This window comes from Alternaria metachromatica (assembly GCF_023757995.1).
Source record: "Alternaria metachromatica strain BMP 0045 chromosome Unknown scaffold_7, whole genome shotgun sequence".
Taxonomy (NCBI): Eukaryota; Fungi; Ascomycota; class Dothideomycetes; order Pleosporales; family Pleosporaceae; genus Alternaria; species Alternaria metachromatica.
In genome coordinates this window covers 1286308-1301998 of record NW_026055498.1, presented here as the reverse complement: position 1 = coordinate 1301998, position 15691 = coordinate 1286308, and the positions used below count along the sequence as shown (strand labels likewise).

At 52.3% G+C, this 15691-nt stretch overlaps 3 protein-coding genes across 3 annotated transcripts; all 3 read right to left on the bottom strand.

Annotated features, from left to right (window-relative positions):
- Positions 1-7431: 7431 nt before the first annotated feature.
- J4E83_004420 (uncharacterized protein) lies at positions 7432-8008 on the bottom strand (the record flags this gene model as incomplete). The annotated part of the gene is made up of 2 exons (XM_049331349.1): positions 7432-7823; positions 7882-8008. The coding sequence occupies 2 exons, from the start codon at positions 8006-8008 to the stop codon at positions 7432-7434; spliced, it is 519 nt and encodes a 172-aa protein (XP_049189895.1).
- Positions 8009-10937: 2929 nt separating this feature from the next.
- Positions 10938-12649, bottom strand: J4E83_004419 (uncharacterized protein; the record flags this gene model as incomplete). Its single annotated transcript, XM_049331348.1, has 2 exons — positions 10938-12425; positions 12476-12649. 2 exons carry the CDS (start codon positions 12647-12649, stop codon positions 10938-10940), a joined length of 1662 nt encoding a protein of 553 aa, XP_049189894.1.
- Positions 12650-13527: 878 nt separating this feature from the next.
- Positions 13528-14979, bottom strand: J4E83_004418 (uncharacterized protein; the record flags this gene model as incomplete). Its single annotated transcript, XM_049331347.1, has 3 exons — positions 13528-14272; positions 14323-14468; positions 14521-14979. The coding sequence occupies 3 exons, from the start codon at positions 14977-14979 to the stop codon at positions 13528-13530; spliced, it is 1350 nt and encodes a 449-aa protein (XP_049189893.1).
- Between the last annotated feature and the right edge of the window lie 712 nt (positions 14980-15691).

Below are 15691 nucleotides of genomic sequence, written 5' to 3'. Positions count from 1 at the left end.
CGAGGTCCTCTTCCAGGTAAGCGCCGGACGTATCCATGAGGGTCAGTCCAGACTGTCGATTAGCCAACGACCAGAAATGCTGCGTAATGCTGAGAATACATTTCATCGATGAAGACAGGCTGCAGACAAGATGAGACTGCCAAGCTGCGGGGTCCAAGCTGCGGCTGAGGCATGAAGCGAGTGGCTTACACACAGCCAATGGGGGTCGCACGTTCCTCGTGGCCTTGACGTTGCTTGTAAGTTGTGCGTTGACACATGTACAGCTTGATCGACCCCTCACAAACTATGCAAGCTAGGAACAAACATCATGCAGCATACATCCTGTCAATCACTGCAACTCTGTACGTTGCTCGACCACGAACTCTCTCGACTATTGTGATGTGGCGAATATCACCAGCATTCAACTGCTCCCAACATTCGCCCTAGGTGCATAGCTCCATAGACTATAGCGTCACCTACTACGTGATACCTCCCATCTTCGGTCTTGCGCAATACACCGGGCTGCTACTCCCTGGTATCAAGAAGACCTCATCATATAGCAGTGCGCCTTTAGCCGCCCATACAGCTCGCCACTTCAGACCCGCGTCCAGATACATTATTCGCATATCATCTTCAGCCGTCCATGCCATGTGCTGGAACAGACCCAGGCGGAAGCTAAGCCCCTCGTCCCTCAAACTACCTCTCCAAATTGTTTAGCAGAAGGGTATATAAGTCGAACAAAGGAGCCATCGCGACCCATTCGAGGGGGAATATTGCGTATCAAATACATCAGGCACAGGTAGAGGCTGCCATGTTGGACCAAGAAGTTTGCTTGCTTTGTTCACGGCGGCACTTCGATGGTAAGTCCTGCGCTTATGTAGGTAGTCTGGCTCCGGCGGCTCCGGATTGGGTAACTTCGAGATGCGTGTAAGCAAAGAAGAGTAGAATAGACTCTGAATGTATCATAGAGTTCATGGAATGTGGCACGAGAGTGTGAACAAAGCCAGCTCCCCCACAGACGTAACCAGGCAAGGCTGTAGTGATGTATTGGGAACTGAGATATTGATGTCGCAGATAACGTATGCTACCGCGGACTAGCCGCCATTTTTAATACCGCCCAAAGCCCTCCAATCACTTTGCTTGTCGTTGCGATTGCGCAATGTTCCGCATAGATAATCGTTCGCGCGGTCGTCTACGCTACCGTAGTATACTTCGACGTTATCATTAGTTGGCCTGGTCATAGTAGACGTCGAGAACTTACTGATAACGTGTCTCTGGAAACGCTCGATCCAAACCTTGGAACGATTCGGTATGAGGGTACACTTCCACGTGTTGTAGAATGGTACTTATGGTACTCGAAGAAGAGCTGGGCTGAACCGATGAGAATTGAGATCGTTCCGTACACGATACTCACAATGGTGTTCGTGTCCACGCCGCCGACGCGCGCAATAGGGTCTGCGATGGTGCAATACATGGGTGAAATGCGAACGAACGACATGCCAATTGCTGTTGGCACGATGAATGACATCTTGGTACAGAAAAGAGTGGCGCTCTAAAACATTACATATGTAGCTGGACAACAAGGCTACCTAGGTAGCGACTGAACGCAGCGATGCTTCCCATATTGTCCATCGACTAGATAAGGAAGGAGGGTTCAACACCAGGCACCGATGCTTTGCGTTGTTTATTGTTCCGTGCATACTTGTTGCGTGTAATGGCATCCTCGAAAAGCTGTTTATTAAAACGGATCGAAACGCGGGTCAGCAACACCGGATGCCTGCCAGAGTGTATCCTGGCGGGAAAAGCTCGCGGAGAAATTCACTATGCGCGTCGTTTCCTGATGGTTTTAAGCGAAAGCCTCAAGGATGTCGAGCGTCGCACATCCTCACAGGTGTATCGATGGACCACAGGATGCAGCCCGTCGTGCGAGGCTGCTCACGCTACCGAGGTGTACAAGCGCAGTTGTTATTTTGACCTACCCGGCCCAAATGCCGACTGTGGATGCGTTTGGGCAAGCCAAAGAGATGTGCGGCAGCCCTGACGCCGTGTAGTTGGCTGGCCAGACACCCGACAGGCGCCTCGCGCGAGAATCCTGGACCCCCGCCAACGCTTCACAGATTTCCAGGGTCGTATCGAACCAAATATATCCAGCAAACGAATCTCGCAAACTGAATTCGATGCAGATTCTGAAATTCCTTGCGCATACGAACGTTGTGAACCCATCCAAGAACGGATCCGCATGGGACCTCGGGGCTGTCAATGGGTGCATGCCCCGGGGCAGACCAGATAACAATACCGGCAGTACGCCATTACGCCACAACAGGATCTACCGTGTGTATATCCACTCGTCACACCGAAATGTATACTTTTTGATTCCTTTTAAACGCGCTGCGAATAATTAAGTCGTTTCCAATTCCGCGGTCGTTGGGCAAACTGCTGCCGCGGTACCCCGCACTGCCAACCCGCACCAATCTCCTTGTACCTACGGCATTCCGCATTTCTCAGTATCAGCTTCAGCGCATCGTATGTCATCTTATGGATGCTGCTACTTTTCACGTACTGTACTACCTATTTTTGCGTTCCTAGGTACTCTCGCTACGTCCCGTGAACCGGCTGAGCTAATGGCTCTACTCAGCTAGCGACAACGCGTCTCAGAGCGACTGACCGGTACGTGCGAAAATTCCGTTTTGCACGAACTTTGGTCTCTTGCATATCGCAAGATAACCCAAAATTCTTGTACAGCTACAGTACGTACAGAATGTGCCATTACTGAAGAAGAACAAAATATCCATTGTGTTCGTGTGGGTCCCTTCCGCTAAAGATGACTGCGGGAAAGACTGCAACACGACCTCAAGTCCAAGTCCACGACGCCAGCATACATCAAGCTATGCAAAGCACATAATTACTAAAGAAGTGAAGCAGGGCTTGTTGACGCTTGCTACTCCTTGAGAATGCAGAGCATCGTCGGTAGAAAGGCGGGAGAAAGAACAACAATCGTCTCCGGCTTTACCGCACCATGCAGCGTGTGTCACCTGCGATAGCCTGCAATACTCATTGAAGAAAGGATAGGAACCAAAAGAGCATACGTCTGGATTAAGACTGCCATGCGAGCGAGTGCGGTGCCGTTTTCTGCTGTGACACGCCTCCTCTGGACACTACATGACAAGACGGGACAGGTGTTACCATAAGGAGTCCTATTTCAAGATGGCTGTTTCCTACAACGACGAATTCTCACAAAGCCTCCTCTTCACCTATATTCATAAGTCTTCTCTACCTCGAGTATATTTGTCGCTGCAACCTTAGGGTCAGCTGGCTATGGCATCGCGATCGACTGGTAGAGCTCCCTCTGCCTCGCAACGAGCTGCGATAACGGCGTTGCTCTCCGACGCCAGAAGAACTCTGAATACCTCGGGACGTATTGTAGAAGCGGCGATGGCTGTGCAGATGCACGACGCGTTTAACGACAACTATGAACATAGCGGAGATCTATGCGACAGTGCGACAGAGTGCAACAAGAAATTGTTGGACCACTACAAGAAACTATCTACGCAAAACAAAGAACGCCTACGAGAAATCGCGATGGAAAGTGTCGTCGATATCTCACGCTGGGTTCATGAGATTGGTAAGCAACGCTGTTCACGTTTCAGTAATAGAACTGACATTGAGAAGGGGTGAGCAATTCCCTAGTGTTCACGGGCACCACGAGTACACCGATTACCCGCAGTACCTCGACGGCGGCCCCACCAGACAATGACAAGCTCATCGTAGAACGGGGTGTTTTCGGACGGGAATGCGACAAATGTAACATTAATGGCTACAAACATGAGAAAAAGCTTCGCACTCATTTGGAAAAGAAACACGTAAACGACCTTGGGCGCGATGGTTATTTCCCTACCTGCAATTGCCCGGGCTGCGGGGAAGTGTCAACCAATCTCAACTCTGCGATCGATCATATCATAGGCAAGCATACGAACGGATCAATCCAGCGACAATCGGAGCGCATTGTCGGAGATCAATCTCTTTCGATCGTTGAGGGCGTCTCAACACCTGGATCGAGCCCAGCCTTGTTTCACATTGGCCAAGGCGTCCATCGGGGTTCGCCCTTCCAGGGCAACGACCAAGGCTTTCATGGAAGGGACCCAAGACAGTACCACGGGCACGAGATTTCTGTACATCCTGGTCGGTTTTATGAACATCCAGTCATGCAACCAACCCCGACCTATCCCCAGTACGAGGCGTCAGCACCTATGCCAGGGCACTTAACCCCTAGGCACCCTTACGGAGGGGCTGGAGTCTATGGCGATCCATACTACCCTCACACAACGCGATAATGAAGAGCATAGTGACTTTGCGCCATTACTGAAGGAAAGAAGTTGCGCTTGTCAGGACTTGCCTGCTTGTCATGCATTCTTGGAATTTGACCTGAGTAATTACGCCCCCTCATTGCCTCCGGGCCCTTCTCCGCATGTAAAGAATTGTTGTTTAGCTCAGAGAAATTTCCATGTTTATTTTGTCGCTTCCCTCCCGTGTGCTCAAGACTGTCGGAGAAGACGCGCCGGATCGAGCCGTTGGAACAGGCCGCCGTTGCGTCTGGCTGCCGCTGCCGCAGTGGAGTGCGTTGTCACCCGCCTGTCTCGCCCCACTGAACCTTCGTCGCGTCGGCCTCGCATCAGCAACAAGGCATCCAATTCTGTGAATACTCCCACGACGAAGAGGAAATCTCGCTTTTCTCAAGCCATCGTCTGCCCAGTGACTCAAGCTTGTGCGCGTGCGATGTAGATCGGCTCGTCAACCAGAGTCGAGGGGTATCCCAGATACGCATTGCGCCTTGCGACAAACACAGCCTTGGGTCGGCCAATGCCCCGAAAGCAGCAGGGAGTGCATACGAGGCAGATGACGGGACGTCGGCACACAGCTGATGCTATCCAACGGCTGTATTGGTCACGCGCGCGGCGCAAGGCATCCCGTGTAAAGCAATCATGCATCGGCTCCGCCGTTTCCAAGCGAGGAGCCGATGCAATGGCGGATTCCATTGACGGATGTTCTCGCGCGCGCCTCCTGTGCCCTACGGACCTGCTACGACAGCGCCATCACATGTGCTTCGGCTGCATACGCCCTCGGTACACATACACACTCGTACAAGTATGATGCTTGCCAGTGCCTAGCGATTCACGCGGTCAGCATCAAGATCCGATTGCTGGACAGCCGCTGTCAGGCAGCATTCGTACCGTCCACAGCATATAGCATGGACTTACGGTGCGCCAACGACCGAGTTTGATTTCCCGATTTGACTGCGCCGTTGTCGGCCTCCAACCTTGGTTGCATGCCGTCAGACGGGATAGCCATCGGCGACTCGCAATGCGAACAGCAACCACAATGAACAGTGCGATAAGAAGCGCGACATTCGCCACAAGATCAGTCAAACGGGCTCTCCCTGTCAAGACAGAGGGTGTGATTTGGCTGCGAACGTGATGTGCACTAAGGCGATCGATGCTAGTCTGCGGGCGGGACTGAGAGAGCCATCGTGAGTCATGTAATTAGGAAGCGCCATGATGGCGCTAGGGACACCCTTGCTGTACACAGATGCAGTGATTGTAAAATGCTTCAAAACATCGATTCGAAGACCCCAGTTAATGTAAGTGAATCTAGGCATCTTGCATCCGTGTATACGAAGCGCGATCGGTCAAGTCCACGTCTGCCAGGTTTTCCGTGATCCCGTACCCGCGCACTGAGAGCAGCCGGGTGCGTGTAATATCCTTACAGGGTGTATCACAAACAATAGCTTCTGCTGAACATTGAAGATACTGGTTTTTGTTGAAGACGCAGTAGGCGCAATCGAGCTGCATAAATGAATCTGAGAACACTGTCACTTCCCTCCGCCAAGCTCGTTATAATTTCGCTTCCGGATCAAATATCTACTGTGCGTGGACAATCCCGCAACCCTTGTCGACGTATAGCAAGAGGTTGAGCAACGTGTATCTAGGGGCTATATTGGACATTCGGTTGAGCTGCTGTGATCCGAAGAATACTCACCGACGCCGTCACTGGCCCGGGCGATCTGAATGAAGGCGTAATCATTGTGGAGGAGCGCCGTCTTGTGAAACCCAATTCTGCTGGTTGCAGTGACTCATAGTACCGCGCATTAAGTTTCGAGATTCACGATGTTAAAAGTGCATGCAATGCAGTTAAAACTAGAACCTGGCCGATCTACATCGCCCTGTCGCAGGGCCAACTGCAGATGTTCGGCGTGTGTGCATGACGTACTACCCTTGCCGTGCGACAAGGACGGGGCACCTAGAGGCATCTGCTTTTTCTAGAATAATATTCTCTCGCCCCACAGGACGGAACAATTGTCCGGCAGGGTGTAGACTAGACAGCTCCAAGAATGTTTTGACGGTGATTGCAATCGGTATGCGCATTGTGTATCCTATCCAGTACCTACCTAGGTACATATTTTCAGCGGAGGGCCCAAAGTAGAGCCCTCGAGCATGGAGCTTGCAAGCGAGAACTGCTACATGCGCCGAAACGAACACAAACTTATGAGAAACTGATAGGCCCTGATTTCCTATGCATTTCAGAACATTTCAGACTGAAGCATGCGACAAACCGAAGGCTGGCGTTTCCGGTGAGCTGGGAAGTACACACGTGCATAGGCTAAAGTGACTGCATGCATGTGCTTCGTGGTACCTTGCACTGCTTGGGCTGCGAAATCCCACAGCGACCGCAGAAATCAGTTAGAATGAGGCTCAACTGCTCCCGTACGGCCGATTGTCCACGATGCCGCCCACCCATCATGCGCAACACCCCGTGTTTACTCATCGAGGTCTACCAGCGTCTAGTGAGGTTCATTCGATCCTGTTTCGATGAACCCCACCTATATTATCATCGATACCCACGTTACTTTTGCAATTCGGCCTCGATGACATAGCAGAAGAGCCATTTGTGAGGTTATTACTGACTTGCTCACCTCTCTGCGAAGTTCACACGCATGGGCGCGGCTTCATCACCTATAGCTTCCAGAGTGGGCGCAAGATTGTGTTATTGTGTTGGATCGCGACCTTAATGACATGCAATACCTCCCATGGCTGTAGTGAAGTCATATCACAACAGGAACGGCTATCAATCTTGTGCCAAAGGTCAAGCTGATGCTTCACCACTTGCGGCCCTTCTCTCCTGCAACCTGGATATCCCTTTGGGCCTGCAGAAGACGTTGTCGGAATGGTATGTCGTGTCACCTGTCAGTGTCATACTTGGTAAACGCATCCCGAGCGATCAGGGGGTCGGTAATCATGGCACACGGCAGTTGACAAAACAGCTCAGCGTTGGGATTCTACCAGCTAGAACGAACATGTGGCTTGATGTTACGAAAGACCTTTCAGATTCTTTACAGCAACACGTGCGGCATACCCACCTTGCCCTTGTGCCCTGCAAGTGACCCTCATCAGGCCACTCTCACTGCGCCTTCTTCGCCTTCGCCTGACCGCCCCTAAATCCCATGCCATAAACATACACCAGACTGCCGCCTAGGTACGCCGCGAACATTGTCGCTGGTAGCGCAATGACACTGCTAATCAGGATGTTGGTATCGCTCGGCATCATGCCGGGATTGCTCCTCCGTGTCCACCAGTTGAAAGCCGCACCCAAAACCGTCACGTCGTTGATGACAGCGTGTAGCGCGCCCACTTGTGCCTTCCTCGACTTCAAACCATCGCGCTTAACTAGCGGTATAAACTCGTACATGCCGGTCGCGACCGCCGGGGCGGAGAAGAGGAGCGTGAGGAGCGTGGTATAGTACGAGAGAAGGGGGAAGATGGACGGGTCTATGGCGATGTCGAAGATTTTGACTGGGGGTTTGTTAGATGTGTCTGGCTGGATTGGGGAGGGTGGAGGTGAAGGACTTACAGGTCGAGGCCACGGCGCCGGAGGTTGGCGCATACTTGGAGAGGAAGTACACGGCATCCAGAGCACCTGTGAGAAAGGTGGTGGTGATGGGGAAGTGCACCGTCGCTGGGTGTGTTGGGTGGCTCATCTTGGTGTTTATCGATGATTGTTATTGCGAGTGATTTTACTGGGCGATGGGCGGATGGATGAAGGTATATTTCACGTCGCTGGAAGATGGACTGTGTGCGCCGCAGGTGCGGCGGAGAGCCGGACGCCTCGTGCCCTGTGCAAGGGCGCAAACATCTTCGGCTTACGCTGTGTCGTCATTGATTCCGGACTCAGAGAGGTGTGCCGCGAGAGGGTGGACAAACACGCGACTGGCTCGCGTGGGGCGGGCGGATATCGGGAAGGCCGTCAACGCTTCCGAGGTTTCCTGAGTTGTGATTGGCTGATCAAAGCGCACTGGGCACATCGGACTCCCGTCCAACTCGATTTCAACCTGAACACTGAACTCTCCTATAGTAGGAAGTTTTTTCTAAGCTCGATAAATCTCAAACAATGCTGTTCGGTGTTCCGCGTTTAGTGAGAACGGTGCGGAAGTGTCGGAAGCGGAGTACAAACGTTCCTTCACCGCGTTCCTCACATTCATCTGGACAGGTTGCATCTCCACTCGTCATCTCGTTCCGTCGCATTCCTGTCAGAAAACTTGAGTATCAAGAGTTATGTTCCTCTCAATTGCATTATTAGATCTCGTTTGGCTTCCATGCTGTTGAAGCAAGACCAGCATGACGCTTGGTCTGCGACGCGACTGACCATCGGCAAGTGAATGCACACGGTCTAGTGCGAGATGTATTCTCGCCAAGTTCCTAAACCCCTAAACCTATCTCGGTCGCAGTACCAACAAGACCAAACACCAAGCTCACAAGGCTACAACATTTGTTGCTGCTGCCTATCGCGCGATGGAACCCGGTTGCATATATGCACATGTGTCCTTTAATACCTCCCATCATAAATGCGCCGTTCGCCATGACTTTGCTGTTGGAATCTCTCCGACACCAACTCCAAAGTTGACACGACATAATGACGACGGAAGCTCCATCACAGCAGGTGCAATCTCGCCTTCTAAGCCTTCCCCGGGAACTTCGCGATAAGATATACACCTATTACCTACAGGTACCTAGAGGCTACGTCCACTCTCCCATCACCAACAAGCTTCGGTGTTCCAGTGGCCAAATCATCGATATCAGCTTGATGTAGACCTGCAAGATGTTCGCTAGCGAGATGCGAGATCTGCCCCTCAGGGTAAATGAGGTGGCCTTCAAGCCTTTTCAAGGGATCAAGACCTGGCCTGAAGGGTCCGACATCTGGGGTGCATAGTCGCAGGCTGGCAAGTATAACTTCTTGTTAGGGCGGCTTCATCTACTTCAGGAAGAGATGTTCGCGTTGGCGGCGACTACACATGGTCCGTCAACCTTTGTTCTTATCTCGCATCTACCACTACCGAATGCTGCTTACGGTCCTGCTATAGATACCACATCAGTCACGAGACATATCTCGCAACGTCATCCTGAAAGCTGCATAGGCGACATTATGGCACGTATCATGAAACATGCAAATAAAGACTATGTCCCCCTCGCAGCTGTTATAGGCGACCCGCAGACGATGACATACTATAATCGCGAGGTTATACAGGGGAGCCTCATACAACTTACCTCGCATGCCGGCTTTGCAGACCGGCTTAGATCGCGGGGCTGGTTTATCGACATCCTCGGCTTCCTCACCTCCTCACAACCACCGCTCTCACGCGGTACCCACTTGGTCCAGTGGGAAAAAAGATCGACTGCTTGGTTCCGTGTCGGGAAGGATCCAGTCTTCAAAGCCGAACATGATGTACGCTCTGCAGAACAACTCAGCCTCACGCGCCTCGAGGAAATGCGATTTTTCGTGGCTAAGACCAATTGGCAACCTTGGATTGTAGCTACGGAAGAAGAAATGACCAGATTGCGAGATCTGTTCGAGACGCCATGTCCGAAAACCTGGTCCAGCTATGAAGACAACCTACCGTCTCTGCAATACTTCCAGTCGGCCGCGTCACAAGCCATCCGCTTTGTGGATATGCTCCAAACCCAGTCTCGAAAGCAAATACGAAAGATCAGGATTTTGGAAGACGAAAAGTGCGCAGCGCTGCCACAATGTCATTTGCGAGGATTGCTATCCGTCTCTGATGAGGCCCCTGGATTGTCTGTGGATAGACATGTTGACCTCTGGCGATGCGTGTAAGTAGTGCAAGCCACCTTCTTGGCCAAAACTCCGCTGACCACTGGGTAGATTCCCACATGACTACGCGAAGCTCGCGGAGATGATTGGATCACAGCACATGGAGGATTGGTGGGCGGATTGCAGAGTATCTGATGCCGTACTTCGCACCATCACTTGGATCAACGAAGCGACTAGCTTATCTTGGGGTCGGAATACCCATCCACCCTTCAAGACCAAGCTCATTGGACCTTTTGACACCGTTCAACTCGTATGGAACAAAGTCAGAGCTGTCGCAGCATTATATGCTGCAGCTATGGCGTGTACGCACGACCAACTTTCTCCATTCCCGACGCGAGATGATCTTGCACTAGCTTTCGCGAACGAGGGGGACGCTGCTTGCAGCGACCCGGAATTGCTTCCTACGTCAGTAAAGCATATCCTTTCGGGCAACTCCCTTGTGCAGTTCCCGTGCATCGTAGGTACCTTGGATGAGTTCGATAAAGAATGCCGGAACGTTTCTATGCTACTACGAGATAGACCCAAAGAGGATTGGGAAGCGTACCGGAACAGCCTACTAGAAGGAATCATTGAGGAAGAGGGAATGGACTTCAAGACCGTGCAGTCTCGGTACGCGGATCCTCGCCCCCGCGCTGTCTGAACGTCATCTTGTACTGCTCATCAACAGGCCATCAACTCAGTAGTTCGCATGTCACACAGCATTCACATACGAGTTCATCATGTTGTACGGTAGTCTTACCCATTACTAGTAGTAGAAGGTCATATCCACATTTTCATGCTCCACGCTCTCCAATGTGATCTTAGTACGAAAAGTACCTTGCATCAGGCACCGGCGCACGATCCAACTTGAAGTACCCCGGCTGCAGCTTCTGAAACACCTCTTTCGGATCATACTTGCTCGCAACAGTCTTCATCTTGCTCTTGCTGTCCGACCCATAACTCGCAATGACGTCCTGGAACATCGCTGCGTAGTTCATATACACCCAGTCATTCTGCACACCCAGCTTCACCGCGTCGCTCTTGATCGCCTCCATGATATCTGACATGACCTGGTACACGGTATCATCGTCTGCAGCGTTGTTCCAAGAGCACGCTAGCTGGATGATGTGGATAGGGCTGCCGTTGGCGTCGAAGCCCATCGCGCTGCCGCCGTTGCGGGTACTGCCTTTGAGGGAACCGTCGGTGATGTGCTGCCAAATGAGAACAGGATATGCGCCTTCGACGGCGGAGAGAGCGCCAATCGAATCGTAGAAGATGTCCACAGAGCGTTGGGCAATCTCGTAGGAGGCTTTGACTGAGATAACGTAATAGACCTCACGAAGCCCATACTTGTTGGTAGCTTCGTTGTCGATCACGTAAGAAGCATGGCCTCGCGTTTTCGTGCTATCAGCCACGGCGGTGATGTTGTAGAAAGGTGCGAGGATAGCCGACTCGTTACCAGCTGGTGCGCCGTACCAGAGTTCGGTTGACGCAAGCTTCACGCCCTTGTCCAACCAGGCAACCCAGCTACCGGCCTTGGGGTCTTGGGCCGAGTTGAACGTGAGGTCCATCCACGCCTTGATCACATCCGGGAATTTGTCCTCAGTGAAAGTGCGGGTCCCTCCCCAGATCTGATCATTGTCGAGGGGTTTTGTCGTCAGGTTGAAGCTGGTTACGATGCCGAAGTTATTGCCGCCACCGCGAAGAGCCCAGTAAAGGTCTGGGAAGGTCGTTGGGCTTGCCGTTACCATGATGCCGCTTGCCGTGACAATCTGATCAATGTTAGAAGAGCGCGATGTCGTGGGGTTGCGCAGCGAACTTACATCGAAGCTAGCGACGTTGTCACAAGCTAGGCCGTACGCATTCGTGAGGAACGATATGCCGCCACCGAGGGTGAGTCCACCAACTCCGATATCACCAATTCTTCCAGATACGACTGTGACGCCGGTGGTCGACAAAGCGGTAAGCACATTACCCCATACATTCCCTGGTTGGACTGCGACGGTCTGCTTGTCGTCTGAAAGCTCGATGCCCTTCATGTTCTCGAAAGATACAGTGATGCCTCCCTCGATAGTAGCTGCGCCGGCGAACGCACTGTGGCCACCTGACTTGACGGCAAACGGACACTTTGATAGCCGAGACAGAAGTACCACTACCGAAACAGCGGCCGGGCTCGAGGGCTTGAAGATACAGTATGGCCTGACCTCGGCCGAGATTCCAGACCAGAAGCTGGATGTGAACGTGGAGTAGCCGACCTCATCCTGGAACTCGACAGATTTGTTGCCATAGACGACCTCCAGCGAAGAACACTGTCCGTGATTTAGCCTTAGCTTTGCGCTACTTGCTTGAAGGTACTCACGGCGATGTGGCAGGCCAGGTTGGATGACCGACCTACAAGGCCGGCTAACTCTGGCAGTGCGGAGACATTGACACCTTGATTAAGAAGAGCCTCGGTGACGCTGAAGTCGGCAGGCTCAAAAATCTGAGACACCACGGACGAGAGCAATGTCGCAAAGGGGAACAGCAGCCGCATGGCGACTAGTTTGGGGATCAGAAGAGACTACAGGATTCTCAACGAAGGAAGCGCGAAGGCCAACTTTATAGATGCACAACGGCTTGGGGTTATCTTTCTCATTTGCAAAAGCCCACGTGAAGAGCGTCGAACCGCGCAAACGAACTTGAGCTGCTGCATGCCCAAAAGCCAGCGCAGGGGTCGGGTCGGTTGTAGCCTAGCCCTCTGCACGCGTGCCGTACCGCATGCCTAGTGGTGAGATTATTGCCGTCAGGCCGCGGGGAGGAGACTTGGTCTTGTTGTTTGCCATAAAATTGCGGGATGATACCTAGGTAGGTGGAAGGCATGCCAGGTGGCTCCTCGCTATCGGACGCGTATGACCAGCGACGAGCATGTTGAGCAATACTCTTCCGTCGTGCATCGAGGAATATTGCTCATGGGTGTACCGTACGTAGCTACAGCTACGCCGCAACACTGCAGTTGATTGAGATTACATCGATCCTTTGGCAGGGTCGGGTGCAAGCAGCATCAACGGCTTCCCCGCCACTAAGCTCATTTCGTACATAGCGCTGCAAAGTTCGCGCCCGCTCTTCTTTCTACCAACCACCCCCTTCAATAGCTCGGAGGAGTGTTACTTCAGTACTGCGCAAGTATAATAGGTGGCAATATCTTCGTCGTAGTCTAGCGTCACTCAAAAGCCTCCCGGAAAGACTTCCAGTTTGGATATAAGTTCATATGCAATGGCTCACTAATGAAAATGGCAGCGACTAAACAGTTTATGATAATTATATACAAGGGAATAGGGTGTGTCAACACTAGGAGAACAGAAAGTTACAGCCTGCAAAAGCAAGGTCATACTTGCAAAGCCGAAGAAGTACACACTCTCACGGAAAGAGCATCTACTTGTAAAGGAAAGTGACCATGGAATGTGCGGGCACGCTGTTGCCGGTCATCGCATCAAGCCCGTGGCTCTCGTTGGTAATGAACGCAGACGCCTTGCCGGAAACACCAGTGATGCTGACAGTCGCTGCCGACGCACCCGTGTTCAAGACCTGCACAGCGACTGAGCCATCAGTATTCTTGAAAGCAGATGTCTTGAGCGTGCTGGTCCTGCCACCAGCGCTGACGCGAACGGCACCAGGCTTAACGAAGCGGCTCCACTGTGCCATAGCCCAGAAGCGCTTGGAAGGCGCAACAACTCCACCGTGGATGTCAATAAGAACGGAGTTGGTAGGGTTAGTTCCAGCGTCTTCGGCGCCCTCCCAATAGAGGTATGCAGAGAAGTTCGCGTCGACGAGAGCAGTGTAGATCTTGTTGGCCCAGGTCTGACCTTCGCCCGCTCCGCCGTTGGTGAAGTAGCTGGCTGTCCACTTGCCACTGAGATCCGCAGTCTCAGTCATCCACATATGCTTGGAAGTAGCGAAGGGGGCTGTGGGGTCGGAGCTGTAACCGTGGGTGGTAACGACGTCGTACAGGGAGTCGACCGCAGCGAGTCCTGGAAGCATGGCCTTCTGCGCGTTGTAGCCGGTGGCATCGCAGCAGGTGAGCTTTAATTTCAGACCAGAGGCCTTGACGGTGGGAGCGAGGACTTTGATGAAATCGGCGGCCTGCTGTCCAGTCGATCGCATGGAAGAGTAGGCGGTGCTGTAATCTATTAGTAACTGCTTTTGAGCGAAGACATATGAAGTACTTACGTGTAGTCGGGCTCGTTCAAGAAGCCGAGATGGGTCACGTCAATCCCCTCCTGCTTGTAGTATTTGACGTATTGCGTGAGGTAGTTGGCGTAAGCTTGGGTCCAGTTGCCGCAGGACGTGCCATCGACACCGCAAAGGCTTCCTCCCTGGGGCACGTTAGCCATCGCTTCCAATTTCTGTTTGGGTAGTTGTATTTACGTTTGAGTCTTTACCGTTCGTCTTCATGAACCCAGGAGCAGACCAAGCATCGGCGTAGATGGTCTTGAGGCCGCGGGCCTGCGCTTGCTTCGTCAACCAAACCTGGTTGTTGTCGGAGCCATCCCACTGGTACTTTGGTGTTCCAGTGGGCGATCCGGGGCTGTTGGGCTCGATAGAGAAGCCGCTAGATGGGCCAGAGCCGATGCCGTTGCGCAGGATGTTGAAGCCAGCGCCAGTAGTAGGATCGAAGAGAAGGTCGAGAGTCTGCTTCTGGGCAGCAGCTGCCAGAGACTTGATGTTTCCAGCGCGACCGTAGAACTCGGAGATGCCGAAACCGTCAATCGTTTGGAAAGTCTTACTGGAGTCCACGGCAATGGTTACTGCCTGACGGGGGTCGAGACTTGGTGCACAGAGAGCAACGTTGAAAGAAGCGAGGAAAAACGCCAGCTTGGACAGCATCTTGTCGGTTTCGTCTTGGCGAGAATGGAGTACAGGGACGAAGAGTTCAGTGTGAATTGAAGTCAATCGAGCAAAACTGAAGAACAGACCAGTGCTTAAAGAATGGAAGCCAAGGATTGATAGTGGAGTATTACGGGCAATGGACAGGACATGTATTTACTACCTCTCGCAGTCGTCCATGGATCTCGCATTCGCAACATGCTCGCATTCGTAAAACGCATTGCAAGAGAACAATCTAGAGTAGGCCCGAGATGGCACGGCCTGCCAAATGATGTCTTATATTCGGCCTCCATTGCGACACGAGGTTTTCCCGTCGAGGCGTCGCGGTTGCAGGTACTGAGGGTGCATGGGTGGAAGACGCCTAGGTAGACGTGAAGAAATGACAGGTGTTGCTAGTCGCGCTGTCTAAACGTTCTAGGGCATAGTGGCGTAGCGCTTGTGTTGTAGATAGACAAGGCTTGATGATCCTTTACGAAGCTTAGCAAGGCTTGGCCATCTTAACCGGTGGTGCAAAGTGAATGCACGGAACGTGCGGGGAGAACTACGTGTCCCATGCGCGAGCACCGCATGAATCCACCAATATGATGCGGCGTTCTATATAAATTATCCTGCTCATTATTACTTTTCCGGAAAATGTGTTTCGTTTCATAGGTCTGGCATGAACGAAGAGTAGAATTTCGCCGTGTGTCACGTGGTCCGATCGGAAACGATT